The sequence below is a fragment of the Verruconis gallopava genome, assembly GCF_000836295.1.
Source record: "Verruconis gallopava strain CBS 43764 unplaced genomic scaffold supercont1.15, whole genome shotgun sequence".
Taxonomy (NCBI): Eukaryota; Fungi; Ascomycota; class Dothideomycetes; order Venturiales; family Sympoventuriaceae; genus Verruconis; species Verruconis gallopava.
The window spans coordinates 40271-63217 of record NW_015622151.1 but is presented as its reverse complement, the minus strand read 5'-3'; the positions used below and the strand labels follow the sequence as shown (position 1 = coordinate 63217).

The 22947-nt window shown below is 48.8% G+C and overlaps 12 protein-coding genes across 13 annotated transcripts; 5 read left to right on the top strand and 7 right to left on the bottom strand.

The window, feature by feature from the left end:
- Window positions 1-147: 147 nt before the first annotated feature.
- On the bottom strand, window positions 148-1592 carry PV09_04995 (uncharacterized protein). The gene is made up of 4 exons (XM_016358442.1): window positions 1371-1592; window positions 1210-1278; window positions 699-1157; window positions 148-648 (listed from the first exon to the last, which is right to left on the bottom strand). The coding sequence occupies exons 1-4, from the start codon at window positions 1539-1541 to the stop codon at window positions 382-384; spliced, it is 966 nt and encodes a 321-aa protein (XP_016213543.1). The 5' UTR covers window positions 1542-1592; the 3' UTR covers window positions 148-381.
- A 1125-nt stretch (window positions 1593-2717) lies between these two features.
- PV09_04994 (uncharacterized protein) lies at window positions 2718-4392 on the top strand. The gene is made up of 2 exons (XM_016358441.1): window positions 2718-3109; window positions 3166-4392. The coding sequence occupies exons 1-2, from the start codon at window positions 2776-2778 to the stop codon at window positions 3534-3536; spliced, it is 705 nt and encodes a 234-aa protein (XP_016213542.1). The 5' UTR covers window positions 2718-2775; the 3' UTR covers window positions 3537-4392.
- Window positions 3634-4532, bottom strand: PV09_04993 (uncharacterized protein). The gene is made up of 2 exons (XM_016358440.1): window positions 4286-4532; window positions 3634-4208 (listed from the first exon to the last, which is right to left on the bottom strand). The coding sequence occupies exons 1-2, from the start codon at window positions 4432-4434 to the stop codon at window positions 3725-3727; spliced, it is 633 nt and encodes a 210-aa protein (XP_016213541.1). The 5' UTR covers window positions 4435-4532; the 3' UTR covers window positions 3634-3724.
- Window positions 4533-7543: 3011 nt separating this feature from the next.
- PV09_04992 (uncharacterized protein) lies at window positions 7544-9899 on the top strand. The gene has a single exon (XM_016358439.1). The coding sequence runs from the start codon at window positions 8599-8601 to the stop codon at window positions 9316-9318; it is 720 nt and encodes a 239-aa protein (XP_016213540.1). The 5' UTR covers window positions 7544-8598; the 3' UTR covers window positions 9319-9899.
- Window positions 9360-10105, bottom strand: PV09_04991 (uncharacterized protein; the record flags this gene model as incomplete). The annotated part of the gene is made up of 2 exons (XM_016358438.1): window positions 9360-9692; window positions 9746-10105. 2 exons carry the CDS (start codon window positions 10103-10105, stop codon window positions 9360-9362), a joined length of 693 nt encoding a protein of 230 aa, XP_016213539.1.
- Window positions 10106-10566: 461 nt separating this feature from the next.
- On the top strand, window positions 10567-11264 carry PV09_04990. 2 transcript variants are annotated; one of them, XM_016358436.1, is made up of 2 exons: window positions 10567-10689; window positions 10737-11264. In XM_016358436.1, exon 2 carries the CDS (start codon window positions 10806-10808, stop codon window positions 11178-11180), a length of 375 nt encoding a protein of 124 aa, XP_016213537.1. In that variant the 5' UTR covers window positions 10567-10689; window positions 10737-10805; the 3' UTR covers window positions 11181-11264. The 2 variants fall into 2 exon arrangements, with proteins under 2 accessions (XP_016213537.1, XP_016213538.1); XM_016358437.1 differs by having other exon boundaries at window positions 10567-10728; window positions 10805-11264.
- Window positions 11265-11268: 4 nt separating this feature from the next.
- Window positions 11269-12952, bottom strand: PV09_04989 (uncharacterized protein). The gene is made up of 2 exons (XM_016358435.1): window positions 12008-12952; window positions 11269-11956 (listed from the first exon to the last, which is right to left on the bottom strand). Exons 1-2 carry the CDS (start codon window positions 12770-12772, stop codon window positions 11477-11479), a joined length of 1245 nt encoding a protein of 414 aa, XP_016213536.1. The 5' UTR covers window positions 12773-12952; the 3' UTR covers window positions 11269-11476.
- A 327-nt stretch (window positions 12953-13279) lies between these two features.
- Window positions 13280-14636, top strand: PV09_04988 (uncharacterized protein). Its single transcript, XM_016358434.1, has 2 exons — window positions 13280-13839; window positions 13914-14636. Exons 1-2 carry the CDS (start codon window positions 13507-13509, stop codon window positions 14271-14273), a joined length of 693 nt encoding a protein of 230 aa, XP_016213535.1. The 5' UTR covers window positions 13280-13506; the 3' UTR covers window positions 14274-14636.
- Window positions 14637-14716: 80 nt separating this feature from the next.
- PV09_04987 (uncharacterized protein) lies at window positions 14717-16764 on the bottom strand. Its single transcript, XM_016358433.1, has 2 exons — window positions 16005-16764; window positions 14717-15951 (listed from the first exon to the last, which is right to left on the bottom strand). Exons 1-2 carry the CDS (start codon window positions 16210-16212, stop codon window positions 14783-14785), a joined length of 1377 nt encoding a protein of 458 aa, XP_016213534.1. The 5' UTR covers window positions 16213-16764; the 3' UTR covers window positions 14717-14782.
- A 621-nt stretch (window positions 16765-17385) lies between these two features.
- Window positions 17386-18915, bottom strand: PV09_04986 (uncharacterized protein). Its single transcript, XM_016358432.1, has 2 exons — window positions 18280-18915; window positions 17386-18229 (listed from the first exon to the last, which is right to left on the bottom strand). The coding sequence occupies exons 1-2, from the start codon at window positions 18825-18827 to the stop codon at window positions 17602-17604; spliced, it is 1176 nt and encodes a 391-aa protein (XP_016213533.1). The 5' UTR covers window positions 18828-18915; the 3' UTR covers window positions 17386-17601.
- Window positions 18916-19107: 192 nt separating this feature from the next.
- Window positions 19108-20890, top strand: PV09_04985 (uncharacterized protein). The gene is made up of 3 exons (XM_016358431.1): window positions 19108-19745; window positions 19799-20547; window positions 20611-20890. Exons 1-3 carry the CDS (start codon window positions 19529-19531, stop codon window positions 20731-20733), a joined length of 1089 nt encoding a protein of 362 aa, XP_016213532.1. The 5' UTR covers window positions 19108-19528; the 3' UTR covers window positions 20734-20890.
- On the bottom strand, window positions 20773-22718 carry PV09_04984 (uncharacterized protein). Its single transcript, XM_016358430.1, has 3 exons — window positions 22184-22718; window positions 21841-22116; window positions 20773-21722 (listed from the first exon to the last, which is right to left on the bottom strand). The coding sequence occupies exons 1-3, from the start codon at window positions 22248-22250 to the stop codon at window positions 20959-20961; spliced, it is 1107 nt and encodes a 368-aa protein (XP_016213531.1). The 5' UTR covers window positions 22251-22718; the 3' UTR covers window positions 20773-20958.
- Window positions 22719-22947: the final 229 nt, after the last annotated feature.

Genomic DNA, 22947 nt, shown 5'->3' with positions numbered 1-22947 from the left:
TCACGCCCAAGCGGCTAAATATATTCCCGTTTTTAATATATCTTCGTTCTATCCTGATTTATTCTTCCAGGATATTAGCTTTTTATGGGATTGACAAAGACTGCCAGGCCTATTTATAGACTATGCTGACTACGACTTGAATGATCCTTATACGAATATTTTTTTTTTGACACTTGAGAAATGTAACACGCCTTACAGCAATTCTATAGCAACTCGGTGCAGGATATGGCATTAGTGCGCTCTTACAAATTTAGACTCAAACTGCACTTTTATCAGAATATTCAGCCGTTTTACATACGCTGTTCATTGTTCCTTTATTTCTTACGGAAAACTGCACAACCTGATTTCAATTCCAAGAGCGAACAGAGTTTTTGATGCTACCTAGTCTCTACTTGTTGTTGGATCCCAAGCGCATGGTTCGTAGACATCTAGATCCAGCTTTCGCATTTCCTCTGGAGAGAGTTCGAAGTCGTAAATGTCGGCATTCTCCTCGATGCGTGATTTGGTAACTGATTTTGGTAGTGGTATAAAACCTTTTTGCAAGCTCCACCGAAGGAGAACTTGCGCCGTTGTTTTGTTGTGTGCTGCTGCGATAGGAAGCAGCAGAGGGTCTTCGGCTTTTTGGGCTCTCACAAGAGGGCAGTATGCCTATCAGGACTGATCAGTGTTCGCAATCAAAGCCGTGCTGTCTATATTACCTCAAGAAGCACTCCTCTTTTTTCACACCATTCTACAATATCCTTCCGTGGTAGCCATGGATGAAGCTCGACCTGATTCACGCTTAGTATCCCACCCTTACCCTTGCCTTGCGCCGCGTCTGTAGCCTTGATATACTGTTCAAGCTCGTCAAGATGATGTACACCGTAATTACTAACTCCGATGCTTCGAATTTTCCCAGACTCTACACCCTCCACCAGAGCCCGCCAAGCACCTAGTCTTCCATCCTTGCCACCAAATGGAGCATGCAGAAGGTACAGGTCAACGTAATCGAGCTTCGTGATTCTAAGCGTATTTTCGATATGCTTTTTTACTGCTTGATAGTCATTTTGGCCAGGGGGAACCTTTGTTGTGAAGAATAGCTCTGATCTTGGAATGCCAGCTTTTCTCATTCCTGCAGCAGAAGGCTCTTCATTTTTGTAAGCAACAGCGGAATCAACCTGTAATGACATTAGTTTGAGAGTGTCAAAGCATGAAGGCTATTATTCTTACATGACGATAGCCAACTTCCATTGCGTGATGCACAACCTCTTCAGCAATAGCGCTTGGAGTTTGGTAGACCTAAGTCTCATATGAGTGGTTTTGTTGTATTTTTTGTTAAAGTACAGACTGTTGCTTATTGATTTGGATTAGATTATCAACAGGAAACTTACGCCATAGCCCAGAACTGGGATCTCATATCCCGAGTTCATTTTGTATTTTGTTGTGATGTCGAACTTCGTCATTGTCGTAATTCTTCGTCTGGATAATCTTAAACGCCGGATGCTTGAATATATACCTTGCGTGTTTTTCAAGCTTCTCACGGGCAATAGGAACATGCTCATAATATAATGAAATCATAACCTTAGGCAGAAGATAATTCGAGCTCATTACCAAGCTCGGCCGAGGAGTAGCGCGCTGGATCAGGTTTAGCGTGTGTGTTTTTGTCATCAACTCTGGTTCGGACGTATTGTATGTTCAACGATGGCGATATCCTATCTCCGACGCTTCGCATTCGTTCATGTGTAAGATCTCTCTTCATCATTATCGCTCTTTAGTGGTGCATCCCTGTCTCATGCAGAGTTAATCTAGGCACTGTCTCCTTTAGTTAGGTCTAACTCCAGGATGTTCACTGCTGTCGCAATGAGTTTGCTCCTTCGACCTTCGTCCTTAGTCATATAGACATATGAGAACATCCTTCCTGCTGTGTAGATCCAAGGCCATGGGTCTTGATATCAACATCCGATCGAAATATGAATTATTGGATCAATTTAAATGAGACTTCTTTGTGGTTTGATGGATAAGCATGCGCATGATAATCGATATATCGACCAAATGTTATTTTTGTAGAGAGTAAGAGCATGAAATGTATCAGTGAGCGACGGACCAAAGGCGTGCAAGGAAGATTGCAATAGGGATGACTTGTATAGTTATGCTCCTGAATCGCGACTCAAAATTGAGTAAAACACGCCAAAATCGCTCAAATATCAAACGGGTTTGCACTATCCTAGCAATATGCGTAAAGCTTCGGGTATTATTGACCCTCTCGGTGATTGGGATTACTTTCGATGAACGGTCAACATGATGCGTTCATTTCTTTGTTAATAGCAACATGGAGTACATTTACATGCATTGAATTATTTCTAGCTTTGATTATTTCTAGGAAAACATTCTGATCTCTTCCTTTTCTCCCAACTTAAAGAATCGAATACCTCTGAGCTGGATATAAATGTCAATACTATTGCAGTGTAAGGAGGCATTTGCGGATGTCGTCGACTCCATATGTTCTATAACAATACGTGATTCTAAATGTGATCCTAAGCATTCACTCACATGTGAGCCTCATTTGTAGAAGCAGTTTCTACTTTCACAAAGCCCATTTTGTAAAGGAAAAACAGTTGTAATGCAGAGTTACTTCACTAAGTCGCCTGAGCTGAAGTGCGTGCACGTGATTCTCTGTGGTTATTCCAGTCCAAACAGGACTAGTGCATGGTCTGCGAGGCCGGGAAAAAAAGATTCCAAGCTGCACAACCACAAGATCGCAAATCGCAAACCTGCGAAAAGTCTTCACGCGACACAATGGCGAAGGACAAGCCAGAAAAGAAAGAAAAAAAGGAGAAGAAAGAAAAACGCGCAGAGGTCGACGGTGTAAAGAAGTCGAAAAAGGAGAAGAAGGAGAAAAAGAGCAAGAGCGAGAAAGAAATCAACGCACTGCTAAGTGAGGTCGAGGCGAAGGCGCAGACCAATGCCGAAGCAGCAAATGGTGGCTCTGAAGCCGTTGCTAAAGTCAATGGAGTGGATGCCGATGAGGAGGTGCAGTTGAGAACGATTCCGAAGGAGGCTCTGGTACCGTTTGCGAACCCTCTGGCCGATGAGAAGCAAACCAGGAAGGTGCTGAAAGCAGTCAAGAAAGGTACGTGCCTATGCATTCTAGGTTTGCCGAATGATACTGATGTTGTTTGTGTACAGCGGCTAAACACAAGGTCCTCAAGCGCGGCGTGAAGGAGGTTGTTAAATCGGTCCGCAAGACTGAAACATCTGCACCCTCCAACAGCGGCACCACCAATCCTCCTGGCATCGTTATTCTGGCCGCAGATATCTCGCCAATGGATGTCATATCGCATATTCCAGTTCTGTGTGAAGATCACAACATTCCATACATATACGTGCAATCACGAGCCGAGCTGGGCATGGCTGGGAACACCAAAAGACCAACGAGCGTGGTAATGGTAGCAAAAGACAGGGGCAAGGGCAAGCCCGTCGAAGATTCCGAGTACCATGAAAGCTATTCCGATTTGTTGAAGTTGGTCTTGAAGGCTGGCGGGACTGTGCGAATATAGTTCAGACACATATGGCATCATGGCATCAATAAGGGCTACGGCGTTAGGCAATTGATGTGGGAATACCTTGCATGGCAAGTGAGGAGACCATGCGACAGTCATAAACAAACTTATTTTTCTCGGCAAACTGGACGATTTTTCGAGTAGACTGTTCGCCTTGCTCCGCCCCAGCGTTTATTCTTCTCAGTTTATCTACTCGCAGGTGTTACGTCTTCCAACTCCGCGCTGACATGCTTCAGTGACTCCTTCATTCCTTCCACCCCATTCCTTTCACTGACATCTAGAGCAACCAAGAATCTCGACACGCAATTGTATGCGCCGACAGTTGCGGTAATCTCCACGACTTCACGTTCGTTGAACAGGCTCTTCAACCTCGCAAACACATCGTCGGGCACCTCGCAGTCGAGCGTCATGTAGTCCGTGTACTGTAGCACCGCTGCATGCTGCTCATCCATGCCAATCTTGGCGCTGATTTCTGGCCGTGTTCGCGCAGGTACTGAAAGGATGTATTTCAGCCCTTCGATTGGCATCCCGCCGTCTCTCAGAAGTAACGGCGCATGATGCTCGAATTCGTACCAAGCGCGATTCAAAACTGCGACGCGGGTGATGGCCGTCTCCTTTATGGAGACCGAAAGTGTGGTTTGGGTGCGGACAGCGCCAAGTAGGGTGTTCCTGCACATTGTCAACTGCGATATTCAAGATTCAATGCCGGACTGTCTTCAGAGAAGAAGCAGAATAGTGCATATTACCAGCCATTGGCTACAGGAGGACTATGTAGCAATGCCCTATCCAACGATATCAAACCTCGTTCGCCTCGTCGTTGCCGAATCCTCTGTACGATTTCATTGTCCGCATCGGAGGTGAAGTTTGGAGGATCAGGAACATATGAGAGGCGCATATTGAGAAATTGTAGCGTAGAAAAATTTCTTCGAGCACTGAACCTAGGCAATATTCTTCCAATCGCTCTTCTTATTGTGATTCTCGTCGAGATTGGCGGCATTGAAAAACAATAGTCCTTGACTTCTTCCCCACATGAGAGGTGGCACGGAAATGCTCCGCTACCGGCTTTGGATTTGGACATCGGATCAGAGTTCGGCAATCCGTTCTACATCTCTGCGTCCGGAGCTTCTAAATCGAGGGTCGTTGAGCTGGAAATGCTCTCTACACGAACTATGACGCAGGCATGCTAGAAGCTGGTCAAGAATATCCTCTCAGCCATCCAATCAATTTGTACGTCTGCCGAACACTCAAGGCTGATGCAATGGCTTAGGATTCCGGACACAGACAAGCACACGCGTCGCACCCTACAATTTGTTTTCGAGAGGAATTTCCAAAAGCAACGGACACTCTTTATCACCAATGTTGCGAAAATGCAAAGACCGCAATGTTACCAAGAGGTTGACGATCAGGGTAATCGCAAACCTCTTCCTCTGCTAACAAGAAGTCCTTACCGGAGGGCAAGGCACACTGATCCAGTACGCTGTGATGAGGACTGATGCATTCAGCTGGTCAAGGCCCAATGACAGCCTATGAGAAAAAGACGATGATTTGAAGACTAGCGAAATCCTTCGCGTAAAGTTGATTGGGACTGAAGCATGGACTAGACGCAGGAGAGCTCAATTCCGTGAATAAAGAAGATCTGCGCGTCCTTCTACTCATTGGTCGTAGGGAATTTAGTCCCCTCCAAGTTTCAACCCCTTCTTCTTTAGCTCGCACGAAGATGTCGGATTGGTAGCCGTATGAGTCTGTGATACTGAACTTTGAGCATTGAATATGGCTATCACCGTGTCTTTTATCAAAGTTGAATCGAACCAAGCGACAATTTAGCTCACGCTGGATCAGGAAAGCACCGAATCGTGCCAAAGGCGTCCACCTAGACTCCGACAAGTAATGCAACTTGCAGGTCCTAAATTGCGTTTAAGCCAATGAGCTATATGCGGAAATACAAGTCCTATTCTAATAACGATTGGCTCGGGAAGTTTCTTTTCTTGTACACGGCGTGACTTTCCTCTTGGGGCCCACTGACGAGGTACAAACGGAACATACCGAAATGCTGTGAGTTTCAGGGTAGCATCAAAGATTTCAAGAGCGGACACGGGGGAGAAATGACTTCAAGTTCAATAAAGCAGCCAAAAGCTTGTAAGGAGTATGAGACTAGGACTTTGGTGAAATACACTTGCGCAATGTCTAATATACAGCATTTTCAGACGCCTGTGGGTTGAAGAGGATTTGATGTTCAAGAAGATGAAGCAACCGATATGTGAGGAATGAACCGCTCTTTGTTTTTCAGACTCCCAAACTCCCAAACGCCACTGCTGCATGATAAAATCGCTCCTGGGGTATCATACGCACAAACACATCGTAACTTTTTTTTGATCCCACAACACCGGTTTGTAATCAGGATAATGGACTTCGGTGATTCGCCTGTGAAAGATAATTCAAGAGCGTAGTGACAATATCAACGCCAAACTTTTAAGCCACGAGTGAAAGTAGCCTTTTTCGTGACGGACATTATGGCCATGTTGTCAGGAAAGCCGAGAGCGACATCAGTTGTAACCTCCACGGCCGTCTTCAGGGTCATCATCTCCAAAGAGAGCTCCCCGCTGGAAAAAGAAGATCATGACGACTGAAGTGCTTGTCATTTGCGATATCATTTGCGATAGAGACTGTCGAAATTTGGCTCCCAAGATTTCCACTGGAATCCAGAAACGTCGTTGTATTGTTGGTGCAATTCGATGTTCGTACAAGAGGTAGTAATCGTCAACACCTTGAGCTGAGAAAGACAATGTGGTATTGGTGAATGTCGATTTGAGAATTTAAACTGTGGAGTGAGTGATCGAACGTAATGGAGGAAAGAACGAGTATATGTTGGGTGATGAAGAATAATTATTGTTGTATGAAGGTATAAGAATAAGTAGTTCACTACTTAATTAGGTTGCCTTTTATCAGTTTCTTCTGGTCTTGAGACCATGCACATACCGGCTCGTATGTCTGCTTGTCGTCTGGACACACTGCCACAAAAGCACAGTGATGGAAGAGCGGATAGAGCAGAGCCGAGACGAGTAGAACGACAGGAGGCGCATTAACGCATCAGAGTGCGAGCTCGTGTCATGACTGTAACTGCTTAAACGGTTTTCAAGACTCAGATGAGGATTCTAAATGGCTGATGATGTGCATTCTGGGGCCAGTAGCGGTCGGAACGGCGACGGCACGTCAGCCACAACCGCAACGATGAAATGTAAGGCTGAATTTGGAACAGCCAATTGAAAGGAGCAGACGCATATCCTGAGGAAGGTCAAAATAAGGTTACAGAAAGGCTTAGGAGCGATTTGTTCAAGTGGCGGCTCAAAGCTAGGAGGGGTCCAAACCGAAATAGCAGCAGTAATGACCGCATCGGCTGAGATTATGGCAAATTCCCCTAGCTCGCCGACAGGATGAACGGTAACGAGGGAATGTGGGACGGGTCCAGAGGCTTGGAAGGTGCAAAACACCAGGACTTGAGTCATCATGGTGAACAAAAAGGACACGGAGTCAGGTCGGTCTTGGTGGGGGAAGACTGTGGGCGACCAAGACGCGGCCATTCCGAATAGCCCATGTGCATCATGTACATGGCGGCTATTCTGCAGCAGGAAAAAGATGTTTGTGCAAGTGGCAGAGGGGGTGCAAAGATTGCGTCCGAGAGTTACGGTGTTGTGGGGAACGAGCTGGCTGTGCGGCTGAGAGATACTAGCCTTGCGAGAGTCTAGCTGCTTACCTGAGCGGCTGCAATTGGCAACTCGCTTGAACCACCCATGAGGCAGAGCGCCGTTCGACCTGTTAGAAGTGCAGGATTTTGATGGGCCAACGAACGGTCGCATTGCGTGTCCACCGCACAGGTTGGCTGGCTCGCGGGCCCGAGGCCGTCGCCCGCTGAGGCAGAAGAGCCCCACGCACGCTGGATTCTCCCACAGGCCTCAGCCTCCTGTGGCAGTGGCCCAGTGTGCCTCCTTTTAGCCTTCGAACGGAGTCTCAAACTCTTCATGACCGTAATCCGTCTGCACCACTGCCATTCGCCGAGCGAGAAGCCACGACGATATCCGCCCACCGCGTCGCTGCAAGATCTACTATTTCGAGATTTGCGGAAGGCCTTATGCAGGAACGAGGAGCCGTGTGTCTGCGAACTTTCCTTGCAGACTCGCGCCGACCGAGAGAGGATGCGCTGCTTCGTGGAGCTGCCTGTTCTAACACTGTCATGGCTACAGATACGACGCTGTCTGTGAAAGGTTGCCCTTCTATGGCTCGACTATCCTGATGGGTGCACAGCCGCCCCGTCCGAGCCGTGACGTTTGGCTTACTCTGCTGACGTTCCCTCACCGCACACAATTTCACTCACCTCTTCACAGGCACTGGGGCGGCCCCAACGAGCGGTAAAAGGAAACAGCTAGGCCTTTTGTTCAGGGTTACCGTTCCTTTTTGGGTCAGACGACTTTTTCTGTCAGAGGGATTGCTGGGAAACCGTGGCAGTTTTCTTCACTCGTTGGCGCTGCTATGTGATGTCAAGTCCAGAGTAAATGGCGATGAAGCTGGACATGATGAAATGAGATTCATTCATCCCCTACTCTCATCCCATCGGCATGATCGCCGTGACCAAGCTCGGGAGCGTCGTCGACATGAACGTTGTCACGTGAGCTCTCCAACTGCGGCTTCACAGCCCTTGGTGATGGCGTTAGACGTGAGCGTGCGCAGGGCCCGAAGAAGGTCTTGAGAGCACATCGTATTCTCATTGAAGCTTGCCTGTCTCAACAGTTCTTGCGTAGACTTGTCCTCTGCCAGCGTTGCACATGAGCGGGGGTGATGAAGTCATGCTTTGAGCTGTATGCGGAAACGACGACCCTGGATGTTCCCAGAACCTTCACGGCTGCCGATTTGGCGTTGTCACCACGGCCGCACCAGACACTGCCGCGGCTTCTCATCGACCGAGCCGTTTGTCTTACACTAGTTTCGAAGCATCTCAACGTTTTCCTCATCGAATCAGCTCATTTCTACCGTGCCTAAACTTTCTATATTCAGCCTAAGAAGCAGCATGGCAGCCAAGATCCCTAATGACATCTTCCAGTACTCAACAACCGGTGCGCTGCAAGCCGGATATTCAAGCCACGGACCCGTTGTCCACCACTTGCAAGGCTATGGCACTCATGGTTTTGGAGTTCTTGCAGGATCGAACAGCGATCTCGTATTCGTCGACTCGAAAGCATACCAAATCAGCAAGGACGGCCGCAACTTGGCTCAAAAGGCCCCAGCGGATGCCGGCCTGGCCTTTGTCATAGTCACCAAGTTCGTGCCAGAATATCAGCTTACAGTGAACGGATCTCTGGACAAAGATGCCCTCCTTGATGTTTTTGGCTCTCAAGGCGATGGCGCGGGTGGCAAAAACTCCTTCATCCCCTTCAGAATCCGTGGCGAGTTTGCAAGAATCAAGCTCAAGGGCAACATCAACACACCTGACCAAGCGGATCACAGCACAAGCAACCCAGGCGATGATGATCTGCTGGATGTCAAAGGAACGATATTCGGTTTTATAGGGCCTGAAAGCTTTGCTGGCGTTAGCGTATGCGGCGTCCACGGTTGCTTCCTCAGCGACGCTCCTGATAATGAAGAGTCACGCGGCGGCAGCTTCGATGACTTTGAAGCCAAGGGCGAAGTGGAGGTTGCTTGGGCCGTAACGGGTCGCTTCCACATTGGGTTCCCGAGAGGGGATGAATGGGAGAATTTGGACATCACCAAGACGATTGCATCAAACTAGCCCATGTCACCATTCGCCTATGCGACTAATGTGTTTTTTTTTCAAGCCCCCTTTCGTCTCTTGCTTTCCTCATAAAGTAATTGACGTTCATGACCAAGCTGCTCCTGCAATCCACCACGTTCTCGTCCGGTCTGGACAGCATGAACGGCTGCGACCAAGGCCGGATACCAATTCTCAGCCATCTTTTTATCTCCAGCATCGTTAGGATGCACACCATCACGGAAGTCTGCAAGTCCAAAGCCGCTGTGCTGATCCACGACTATGATGGGCGATTCGGACGTGCTCATAGACTTTGCCCACAGCGGGATTCGCGAGTTTAGTTCAAGCACCTTGGCCTCAAAGCCAATCGCGTAGAGAGGCAGAATCTGAGCGACCTTACAAAATTCAGAAAATACCGCACAGGCATCTACATTTCCATAATGCTCACTATTATTTTCATTCTGGGATTTGCGTCTCTCATCTGACCGACCAGTTTCGAGAATGCGTGCAGAATTTGCTCGATCTTGTAGCCATGACCGATGTCGTTAGATCCTAGATGCATAGTGACAATATCTGGAGGATTTTGTCTTAGCCACGTCGGTAGCAAGTTCAAGGCAACAGTATGGACAGCTAGTAGCCCAGAATGGCCTTCGTTGTCTTTATCGTATCCTGGCACATCGCAGCCTCCTGGTCTTTCTCCTCTAACCGAGCCAACAAAGTCGACGTTGGCATATCCTGTATTTTGTAATCGATCCCATAGATACGCACGCCAGCATACTATATCTGTAATGGAATCTCCTAGCGGCATATATCGAACTGGATGGCAGTGCTGTCCCGCCACAGAAGCAATGCATGTCGTTAGAGAGAACAACGCTACAGAAAGGAGCATTTTCTCAGATTCTTGTAGGATAACAATAGATGCAGATTGAAAAAGCAGGCGTCGAAGATATAGCTGTTTTGAGGGGCTTATATTGTCCGTGACGGCTTCACGTCATGCCGGCTATCTTTCCTTGTTCGGCGGCGGGGCTGGTCTTCAAAGAAATTTTAGTCTCAATGGTTGGCTATACCTTCGAATGGGGTTTAAAATCCGCTGGCTTCATCTCTCAAGACGCGCCTATCCGATGAATTGGCGGCAGAGGTGTTCGCGTTCAATAGAATCAGTACTGGCATCTTCACTTTCAGCACTGCCTGATTGGGATAGCGCCAGTACGATGTCATGTGAAGTAGGACGAGGTGACATCCCAGATCACCTGAATCTCTACGATCGAACTTACAGGGTCAGAACCAGAGAGAACTGGGCTTTCAGCTATATTATTCCATATCGGTATCCCATTCCTCTGCTTGCTACACCCCTCTAAGATTGTTTTTCCGGGTGAAAACAGGAAAACCAAGGTCCTTCTACTTTCCGCCGCAGAAATACTTTTACTAATTGTAAGTAGCACGTGCAACCTTACACACGCCTCACTAGGCTGTATATACATCGTTTGAGATCTCATTACCATACCAGTATGCCAAAAATTGACGCGAGTTGGGTGACATCCTTTGTTGAGTGTCTTGCGGTTGGATCATCGAGTCCTGATGACATCCGCAACGACGTAGATGCGTTCTTGTCTCCGTCGTACGTTCAGAACAGGCATGGGGTCAAATCGAATTACGAAGACACTATATTACACCTTGTTCAGGTCCGGTCAGCCATAGTGGAGCTTAAAGTAGAGTTGATCGATCTAGTCGTGGATGAGACGAAGGGAAAATTCGCAAGCCGACATGTAGCATATGTCAAAAATAAAGAGGGAAAAGAATCTTCTGTTGAAGTGGCATTGTTTGGAAGCTTTGACGACGAAGGAAAACTTACATATGTCTATGAGATGTCTAGGCAATTGTAAATAGATGAGGCTTGCGTCACAATTCCAAAAGAGAACTCAAATCAAACGTGATCGAGTACTGGTTGAGAAAAAGGTTTACTAGCGGGAATCTCATAGTGATCTAATACATTGAATGCGTTTCTACTATGGAAATTTGCATGACGTATCTTCATGTACTTCTCGTGTTGAGCAAGGAAATCCATAACTGTTCTGCTATATCTATCTTTATGTCGGACGGAAGCATAATAGAAACTCCTCCACTCTCAAGTACCAAATCCTTTGATCGTGTATTCACATCAGAATCTAACGCATTGTCGTCAAGCACGCATGCCTCTCTCGACCTCTTCATCCGCTTTGACCCACTTGCGAAAGACTAGCGTCAGCAAAGATCCGACAAAGATCTGCAGCCCTTGATAAATTACCATCGGCATTTGGATCTTGCTTTTAAGCTGAGTGCTCAGACCGGTGAACATAACGTTTGCCAACGGCACTCCTAGAGCTGGGCTTTTCGCAGGTACGCAGTAGCAGACAGATATAGTGTCCGCCTTCGAGAGCCAAGCCATTGATGAGACAAAAGTCACGGCGAGAAAGAGGAAAAACAATGCAATACTTATGAACACTATAAAGACCAGGTTGCTTGTCTTTACAGAGTCGAAGGCATGGCTGCTGAATGCTTCATCGTATGTCGACCATATCACAACTAACAAGGCTACAGACCCGAGCTTGTTGAGCTTGCAACGTTCTATCGTTCCTTTTATGGGTCCCGGAAACAAGTTCTGCAAAATTTGCCCAACGACCTGCTCTAATTTAACATGTAAATCTTTACTCAACAAACTCAAATGACTTACCAGTGGCACGAATATGGATAGACCCAGCTGCTTGAACACTCGTCGGTATATTTCGCCGTAACCACCTCTCTCTACTGGGAGTACTTTCGTATACCAGGCTCCAGTTGATGTATACATTGAAATTAACGCAGGCGTAATAAATGGTCCTAAAAAATTCCCGACGGTTGATTGGACCACAGTAAGCGCGGTGTTGCCATGGGCAGTGCGTGTCATTACAACATTACTTGATATGGTCGTTGCGACACAGCCCTCGAATATCAGACCGACAAGCAAGCCCGCGTCCATGAAGTCTTTCTTCGCGGCACAAGCGCTGACGATACCATAGATAACTGCGCTCGTCATGAGAAAGCATTGAACCTGGACGAAGAGATGTAGCTTCCACTTTGCGTAGTTCTCAAGAAGCGTTCGTGTCGACAGCGTGCAGCCGGTCAGGAAGAAGATCAGAGATACACACAGATACGAAACAACCGTGGTCTTCAGCTCCTGCTGGGACTTGTTCACTTGAACCTGCGAAGCCAACACGATGAGAAATGCCAGTGCAACCAAGAACCATTGGTCTTCGAGCCACCAGCGGAGAAAGGAGAGGATGCTGTTGTCGCAAAACTTTGGTTGTCGCCTCCCGCACGATTGTTGTACTGCGCCTTCTCTTTCCCGGCTTACGGGCTCCGGTTTCGAAGCTTTCTCAGGCTCCGCTTTAGTCAAAATCGAGCCTGCCGTCTTTTCTTCATTACGATTGGGCAGCTGGACACCTTCTTCGGCCTTCATGGTGGGCTGACATTTGGACGAGAAACTTTGTCGAGGTAATTGTTCGAGTCAAAATCCCCGAAGATTCATCGAAACAGATTGCGCCCTATCTGAGCACTGCTACACTAGAACGAAGCGTGCAGCACCCGAGAAGCGAAGGGCATTTACCAGAAGGGAATTTTAAATGTTGCTCAGACATTGAATCCTCGAGGGAAGACGAATTCAAATATCGCGAGCGGGAATAATTTTGCAGGAATCGGCATTAGTTCTAAAGCATCCGGGATCGGCATTAAGTTTACGCGATGGCAACAGCATAATCATGAAGTGGACATCGGAACCTCCAAAGACGCGCTTTTCCATGTCCATCGCCATTTTCCTCGTCCTGCCCTGATAAACATGACTTGAGGCTGGATTTCCATTGACATTTCGTGATGCTGCGCTCATTACTTGCATCAACGGGTGAGTTACAACTGGACTTGATGACTTGGAAAACGGCTCGATAGAACTAAGACGTAGTTGCGAAATTTAGTCGCAAATCCAAGACAACATCCACGACCTGCAGTAGCTGGCATCAAATGTAGTTACGAACTTTTAACATTTCTGGTAACTTCTTTTCCCCCCAAATTGTGATGGGGTTTTTTCTCTTCCTTACGGTTCAACTCAATCGAGCAACCCCGAAACCCGGACCAAGAAACCCCGTCCGTATTGACAAAACGTATTCTCGTATGGTATTACGGTAGTGGTTGCAGTTAGCGATGGCAGCTGTAGGGCTTTCACTCACTGAGCCTGACAAGGATGAGGCGCTTTCCAGGGCCTTCGCATCAATGGAGTTGTCTCATTTTTCCCATGCGCAATCTGACCTCAAAACGGTTCTGCAATCGTACGGTGCAAACTGTGAAGATGCGAGATTTCTAGGCAGTGATGAGGTGCAGTTTATTCCGCTGGCTAAAGGCGAGATTTGCATCATGTTCGTTTGTAAAGATTGCGGGAAAATGCATTCAAGAGAAGTTTCTTGCGGTACGGTCAAGAAACGTGCATGGCAAAGAGCAATACAAAGGACAGGATGGGGGGCTGCGATGAAGGCTTGGGTATGTCTTCGTATCATTCTCATGATAATACCAGCAAAATTAGAGTAAGTGCTGAGGGATCAAAAACCAATCAGGCTCGTTGCGGTTGGCGACCAATTTTCGATGGAAGTGCTCTTGACCCAGTAAACACTTGCCGCAAGCCGCAGACAGATGACGGAACCAGGCCAACGCTTCATCCAACATTAGGCTATCAGAGAAGAAGCGGGATCAGGCGGGGTTCATCATCTGTGAACGATCTGCAAGCTTATAAAACGGAACCGAGTGCATCAAATTTAGAAGAAGTTGATGAGATCAGCATGCTCATGAGTGATCTAAAGGTTCAAAAAGCGCCGCTTAGACAGAAGGAAAGAGACGCAAAGATTAGGCAACGAGCCAGAGCTAAGGCAGCACGTCAAAGAGATTTGAACAGAAGCAAGGTTTTTGGAACCGTATAACCAACTCCATGTTCCAGCTGAGCAGGTTAAAGGAAGTGGACGTTGATCGAAAGTTTCGAAATTTCCCCTCGCTTCGCTCTGCCACCAGGCTGCTGGAATCGTAACGGATTCAGAAATTGTTTGTTCGGGTCACGAAATCGGGTGTCGGAAATTGTTGCAAGTGAATAACCTGATAGCTTCGACTTTTATATTCCTATGGTGCAGGATCGATAAGACGGGCTCAACAAGGACTAGAAGAATATTTCCTACAAAAGTCAACAGGAATAGAAGTGATTATCTATAAATGAATTCTCTTTCCCCTCAGCAAAGGGCATTTAGTCAAGGTGTAGGTTCGTCAAAGAAAAGGGATGATTAAGGACGGAGGCACAAGAATGAATTTTATGTTGAAATGTAGAAATTATTTGATGCTAAAGTGGCTTGAGAAGCCCAACAGGAGTAGCCCAGGAGGAAGAATGTCCATAATTTTCATGATCCTTAGAATGCTAATATAAATGTCATCACTCTTTAACTCAAGCCTCTGTACCTGAGTGTACTTCTCTCTCTAATACTCCACGTGTCTTTATACCAAGTGGTCCACCCGTCACAAACAGGACAATTACCGCAGTCACCCCACTCACGACAGCCATGGCTGTAACAGCAACTTTCCAGCCCCAGTATACGCGTATGAAGCCAGCTCCTACGGGGCCTAAAACACAGCCAACACCAAATCCTGCATTTGTAAGCCCGTAGGCTTGTGAACATGCACCATGAGGATCAAAAACGCCGGGATCCATGCGCTCCATGTCTTCGACCACGTGCATAACTTCAGCTGCCAGCGGCGGCAGGCCGACGGCAAATGCTACACCAAGCTCTACCAAGAGAACAATCAGGAGCGCAAATTCCCTGCTTGCACTATCTCCTGTAAGTCTCAACAATAAGAGTCCTGGTACGCAGAGAGCAAAACCGGCAGTTGCTGGCCACTTCGTGCTGTTTAGCCGATCCGAGGCTGCTCCAAATATCGGAGACAGAAGCATAGGCATGGTCATTGCTAAGAACGTCAAGGACACTTGCTGGCTGTTGAATCCGTACGCGTCCTTCAGAAACACTGGCAAGATGCCATCAAAGGCGACCATAAGACCGTTAAAGACGCCAAAGGCAAACATGCCGACAACGAAGCGTTTCGACGAGAGAAGCGTGATAAAGACACTTCTGTGCTTGGACCCTATAGTCACATCATGCCCAATTAACGGCGTGGCCTCTGTATCTCCTTGGAAGACTCCAACGCCCGAAGAGTTCTGCTCGGTGATTTTCGTTGTTCTTTCATCTTCGACTATGAGAAGTCTAAGCATTATCTCGATGCCAACAAGTGCCAAAGGTGGCACAAAGACAGCCAAGTAGCCAGCATGCTTGTAAATAATACCTCCGACAACAGGCCCAATGAACCAGCCTGCTGAAAGACTCAGTGAAGTCCAACCCATCGCTTGGCCTAGTTGATCTGATCCTATCTTATCAAAAATGAGTGCGTAGCCCACTGTGACAACTACAGCTGTGGCAAGACCCTGAAGAAACCTTGCAACGACCAACAGCCAAAGAGTACGACACAACGCGAAAACGATGGTAGCTGAGGCGAGCGATGCAAGTCCGAATGTGAAGGGTAGCCGACGAGTTCTTATGCGGTCTGAAAGATAGCCAAAGCCGACTGCGAGCATGTTGTTAGGTTCGCTGGTTTTAAATCTCCAGAGAGAGGCGTACTGCTTCCCACGACGATGGCCACACCCAGCACTCCGAGGAGTATAGAATTCCATTTTTGGACATCCTCATCCGAAACGCCCAGCCTCTCTGTCAGAGCGAAGGGCAACACTGGGACGATAACCCCGTACGTGAAAACATCGGAAAAGACGGCAATACAAACCACGATCAAAGTGAATGTCTTTGAGGATCTTACAGAGCGTGCTATCATGATTCCAAAGAAGAGAAGGAAGTTACGGCTTCGAAGTTTTTGTTTTGCAGTGAAGTGCCGCTTTATGTCTCACAGAGCTGACTGAAATCCCAAGGCACGATCAGTTATGAGCCATTGCGGCCAACTTCAGCTGAAAGTTGAGCACTGTGCAGCAATAGCGGGGTACAAATATCTGTGCGGCGGACTTTGGAAGCGAAATAAGATCTGCACTTTGAGTCGACTGTGCCATTCGAGTGGAATACGATGCTAGATCTGGCAAAGCAGAGATCGATAGCTGCATGATCGTGCATAATCAACCCGGCATCGTCCCGACGAGCCGAATATGCCTCATGTCTCCAAAAGCTCTTGCTCGATGTGTACGAAACCTTCCACCTCTGCGTTGCTGTCGTGGGGCAGTGGAGGAAGAAATGGCGGTCAGATTTTGCTTTAGATCCTCAACTTGGCGCCGTGAGCTGCATGTGCTCTGACCTGGTCTAGCGATGCTCAGCTGGTGCGAGCGGCAACACTTCCAGACGTCCCATGCTTGGCTCGTCAGTAGATCATCGCTTTGCGAGGAGCGTCTTTGAGCGACTAAATCTAGTCCGATCAAGGTGTGACTAGAAGCCATGTCCTGCAGCGAACTCCGAGGTCGGACTAGTTCTAGATACTACAGTTCTAAGCTTGTATGTTCACTTTTGCTTAGTGACTACTAAAACAGTGCCCAAGATTTGCGGACAACTGGTATTTGATGCTTAGCAGCTTAGCAATAAATTCTAAAAAAAAAAAAGGTTAGCGAAGTGAATAAATGCATACAACCCATGGTGTGACAGCACATTTGCTTGAGCTGAATGCTGCTGCATCTGATCGACTTCCTCGCAGCCAAAGGTGGACGATGGATGTCCTCTTCGTGCTCAAGCGCAATGCGACCTTTTGAGGAGTTCAATCTTCACTAATTCTCACTAATTTAATTGCATTGTCTAGATACCCTTCTGGGCGGGCAGTTGCATGTTTACTGAGAGTCCTCTATTTGCCAAATAGTGTACTGTCTCGGTCAAATCTGTTCGACATTCTCCACTTTGAATCTGAGATGCCTCTCGCCGAATCCGAACAGAAATCAAAAATGGCCTAAATGACAACAGATATTGAAAAAAAAAAGAAGTCAAAATGCGGAGGCGAAAGCCTGGTGGGAGCTTTGTGTAAAGAACTCAGGTTTTCGATAGTCGCTCTGCAAGCTTCTATCCCAAGTTGATTATTGCGGCTAAGATCTAGGATTGAAGAAGATGTTGTCATGATTATGCTGTACCCTGAAATGCACACAAAATTACAGGACCCGGAAAAAGCCAGGTTAGGTTGAAAACTACGAAGAAGCAAAGGACCAAGAGCGATCTATCCTTGTTCCGCTTAATCAAGTCATATCAAGCTTGCCTTGAGCATGCCCAGCGCGTCCCTCATCCATCTTTCAGAATCAAGGAGACGTGGATCTCCATGTTGATGATGATAAACTTGCGATGCACGCCTCCGCCGTAGCCTAGGTATGGGATACTGTGCGATCGCTAATCGGAAAGGCAAGTCAGTGAACGAGGGCACGGGCAAAGCCTCGCCTTCCGTACAGAATACGACTACGTCGAATATGTCTAAATGTCGCAAACTGCACAGAGGCATGTACACGGTGTCGGGCATCTTCGGTTCTGGGATGGGGTTTGCAAAGCCAAAGACAGCCAGTTGGTGTTGCAAGCCTGGCCGCGGATCAAGCTCGATGCGAAGGGCACGTAAAGACGGCAGATCGCCCAGAGACCGACATAGTTGAAACCACCCTTGCAGGAATTGGCTCGGTATAGGCGAGTAGTAGACCTCGTGCTGAAGAATCATGCAGCGGATGTGATTGAATCGTTGCGGCAAGACTCGCCAGGCGAATTCCGGACGTGCTGGCCACGAGAGGCCGACGAAGACGCGCTGCTTTTCGATCCCAAGGAGGCCGCTGCCGGATCGGAAATGGAAGATGTTTGATGAGTAGAGCAGATCTATGGTTTCGTAGTATCTACCTGCAGTCAGTCATGACAGCATGGACAATGGACTGTTGCCTCTCACATTCGTCTGCAGCTAAGCGGTAGTGCCAGCAGGTGTGTTTTCGCAGTGAACCCGTTCTTTTCGTCGAAAAGTTTCGGACTTGGCTGAGACAGGCTCCATGCAATGTGTCTGGTATTCCGATCAATCATTTTACGCTGGAGGAAGCACCAGTTTTGCTTGTCTATTGGATATGCACAGTAGCCGGAAAGCACCTCCTTCCAAATGAGAACGCGCAATTCGGGAGGCAGACTGAACAGGATAGATTGCTCCTGCATGTGCGTCTGCTGTCGCTTCGGCTTAAGCAGCGAGCCTACTCGGCGGGGCCTTTCTAGAGGCGGCGTGAGCGGCCGGTTGATCGTCCCGCGAAAGAAGACATGATTCTCTCGTGGCGCTGCTTGTTCTTTGGGCGCGATGTAATGAGCCTGCCAGAACTCCTGGATGTGACGCTTGATCGACTCCCAGAGGTAGAGAGAGGTGGTGAACGGCTCCCACAGGAGAAGGATCACAAGCACGAGGGCGGGGTGATTTTCGAGATACGACGCCCGCCGTATCCGGGATGGCATGCTCATCCGTTCATCCACATATGGAGTGGGTGGTTTAGTTTTGAGACTACGGGTCGGACCCTCGAAGCCGTCGCACGTTGAGCTTCTTGGTAAGCATCACGGGTCGGCGATGTGCGGCAACGAGTTACCACTTGACCTGACATCATCCGAGCGCAAAGCCCAGCACGCGGTTGGGTACTTGTCAGACCGGCATCCTTCAGTGCCGACTTTCGGCCGATCCAGCGTCTCTGACATGGCGAGCTGTCGGACGGGATTGGTGACAATGCGAAAGCTGAAGAGGGCTGAGAGGCGTGGTGAAAAGACTGTAGTTGGGCCCTATCCTTCCGCCTTTTCAACTTCTCGGCTTCCACCTGGAGCACGGATTGAGATCGTCTTACTACACCCATTTACTCATGTACAATCCAAGTCCAACGTCACCTGCCTATCAGGAGCGTCCAGCCCGAAGCTCCATGCAGATAGTGATGTGGCCAATCATAGCGCGGTCAACCTAGGTCCAATCATGCCGGCACGGGCATGCAGGAACCGCCGTCCAAGTGCTCTCCCTCGCCGAACGGCGACGGCCACAATATGAGCCTTGCCTGTGCCTCCGAAGCGCTTTGACAAATGGAAAGGATCAGCGATGCATCGCGACTTACCGATCGTTGCTAGCATGACAGGATACAAGGTGGAGCGTGGGCTTCTTCTCTGGTCGTCGGCCTTGCTCTCAGATGCAACATGGAATAAAAACGTGGGTTGGACTTGCATGTCGCTCGTCGTCATATAAAACGGTGTATGGAACCTGTTTGCCTTCGTCAATCGTTTCGTTCGCCCTTCAAGTCATACTCGCGATGAAAGTTTCCAGCTGGATAATTGCCGCTGGTCTCAGCAAGCTTTGCAGTGCATCGCTCTATGGCGAAAGCAGCCTCAACCATAGCTGTGTCTTGAGTATGAATTCAATTTTTCGCCGTCATGCACAAATACTAAAGTGAGATGAACAGGTAAGCCTTTGTTATCGTGCAGCCCAGAAGCCAATGCCCCAGACGCCTTCAAGACTCTGGACACCTGCTGTGTCGAGACGTATGGAGGCCTCTTCCTCAGCACACAGTTCTGGTCAACATATACGGGTTATGAATCGAAGGGCCAACTTCTCCCACCCAATTCGTGGACGCTGCACGGCCTATGGCCGGACTTCTGCAATGGTAGCTACACACAGTACTGCGACCTGAAACGCCAATACGATCCAGCGCCGTCTCCCAACACGACCAATGGCCTTCCAAACGGCACTGTCGTGCCTCCCTACACCGGCCCGACTGTGGACACGTTTGTGACCAAGTTTGGCAAGAATTCGCTGCTCGCCTACATGAACAAATACTGGATTAACCAAGGCGCGCCCAACACCGATTTCTGGGCGCACGAGTTTAGTAAGCACGCAACCTGCTACAGCACGTTTGACGTCCCCTGCTACGGGCCTGAATACGTCGAGCATCAGGAGGTGCCAGAGTTTTTCGAGACGGCCATTAAATACTATCAGCGCCTGCCCACCTGGAACTGGCTCGACGCAGCGGGCATCAAGCCCAGCAACTCGACGAAGGTCAGCTTGAGCGACCTGCAAAACGCCTTGGTCAAGGGATATGGCGCGCTGCCGTACATCGGCTGCAGCGGCCCTAAGTACAACGAAACAGCGGCCGGCAAGGGCTCGACCGACAATGGGCGCACCCAGCTGTCCGAGGTCTGGTATTACTTCCATGTAAGTCGTTCCGTGATCTTGCTCCTTGTTCAGCATGAGAACTGATCGACTGACTGTTCTTAGTCTCTCGGACGCCCACAGGACGGTGCGTGGGTGCCGGTGAACGCGACCGGCTTCGTTACGACGTGTGCGAAGACTAAAGGGGCCATACTGTATCCTCAGCGTGGCGCTGGTACCGAGTGGTGAATTGATCTCCTTTTGGGTTAATGATGATTAGTAAAAATGGGCAAATGTATGCTGGTATCGCATGGATAAGAAGTCTTTGTACATAGCTTTTGGACCGCACCTACATTATACACGATCACTAATGCTTATAATCAATCGTAAAAGGACATGACGCAGGTTTCACAAACTCCCCTTCGACCCTTAAATTTCACTCTTTTTTTCTTTTCCTCAGCAGATATCTCCATCTTAAAGCTTGCTCCGCACAAACGTCTCGATATCCTTAGCACCCTCGCCCTTCTCCTTGAAACCCATCAAAATATCCGCTAGCGGCTCCTCATGGCACATTCTCGCGCGCGATATGGTCTGCACCTTCCTCGGATCTCCACCGCCCGCCTTCCAACCTTCGGTGAATTTGTCGCTGAACGCCAAAATTCCGTCGATGAAGATCTCACCACCACCACCCCAGATGAGCACTTCGTCCACGACCTTGTGTGCACCGCCCCACCAGCCCGGCTCCGCGATGAGCGGCTCCGAGTATGAATCGCCCATCAGGATACCACGCCTCATCGAAGCGCCTAGGAACGCCCGTGCCCATGTGTTGAGAGGAACCTCATCAAAGAGATCGCTCTCGGCGTTGGTTGTGTAAGAAGGGTGTCGAGTGTCAAAACTGACCCAAGGGCTGAGCAGAACCGCACCACGCAACTTGTCTCCCTTTAAATCAACGGCGGGGATAGCCGGGTGCGGATGCAACAGGTGTGACAGCAAGCCTAGGATAAGGTTGCCACCTGCGGAATCGCCGGCAACAATGAGGTCCGCGGCAGACTTGGTGGTCAAGAGATGGGTGATGAGGGAGGACGCCTGCCGTAGCTGGGTGGGATATTCGCCGTGCGGAGCGAGCGTGTATTCAAGGAAGCAGATGTTAAGGGAGGCTCCTGAGTTGTTGAGGGCATTCATTAGGTCGTACAGGAAGGAGAAGTGGTTGGGCCCTGCGGGAACAACGTAGCCGCCACCTGAAAATTGGAAACTGCGTCAGCACATCGTTGCCATCATTACCTCTTTGCAGACATCGGCCACCTGAAATGCAGAAGCGAACACCCAAAGTGATGGAAAGAGAAATCCGAAACATACCGTGCAGATATACAAGTGTGACCTTTGCGCTCTTGTCACCGAGCCAATGCGCCTTTCCACCATTACCCAGGTCATCCGTCATAGGTGTGAACTTGTTCGCAGTTGCAAAGTCGAGGTAAACCTGGCCCGTTGGCTTCGATGTGTACTGCGTCTGCTCGATGGAGACATTGCGCAGCTGGGTGCGCACCAAGGTCATGAACACATCGCGATAGTAGGTTGGTCCTCCCTTTGAGCCTTTGAAGGGCGATGTCGTCATGCGTATGAGAGCCGCGGCGACTGCTGATGTTAGCGAGGAAGGGACAAATTTACCCTACATCTAGGATCTAGGGGATGTTTAACATACGGGCTTTTCCAAAGGCGATGGGGATGCCTAGCTTTTGGCCGAGGCTTATCTGTGGTGCGTCCGACATTCTTTGCGGTTTCCACTGCAACTGCTCTAGATATCTTTCTTGTGGTAGACAGAGTTCAGGCGGACAACGGTTAGTGAGGTGAAGGATGAGGCGGAAGCAGAGAATTCGGAAAGACTGAGCAAGCGTTTGGCGGCCTACACAGAACGCAGTATGAAGAAACGAGGTCTACAGGCTACATACGGGATGTGGGCCCGCCATCTCATTCGCTTGTTGCAGGTGCTTGTGATTGCGGTTCGCTGTCAGACATTGCGACTGGCCAGAGTACGATTGAGTGGAAGATCATATCCGGATGCCGGGGAGTGCGGGGGTGTTCCGAATCGCTCCATGCCTTGGTGAGATTGGAACGAGGCTGAGGTTGTTTATTATTATAGTGTTCCTGTGAAATGTCGAACTTGAGCTTGGAAGTCTCAAAGCATTGCCTTCGCAATGACGATGATGGAGGTGGTGTTGATACCAGTGGAATTCTCCGTCTACATCCCATTATAATGAACTGAGTCCAGGATATCAGCAGATGGTGCAGTTCCCCAAGACTGCGGGGAAGTCTCAGGCACCAGAATTCACTTCTGAGAACAGCGGTACCGTCCATTCCCAACAGTTCAGACACTCCAACTTGCACTTCATTTATCTTGGTTCCGAACCGATGGTGGATCGGCCTTGATGCCTTGGGCACGCGCTTTCCCTCTGCATCTGCGTTGCT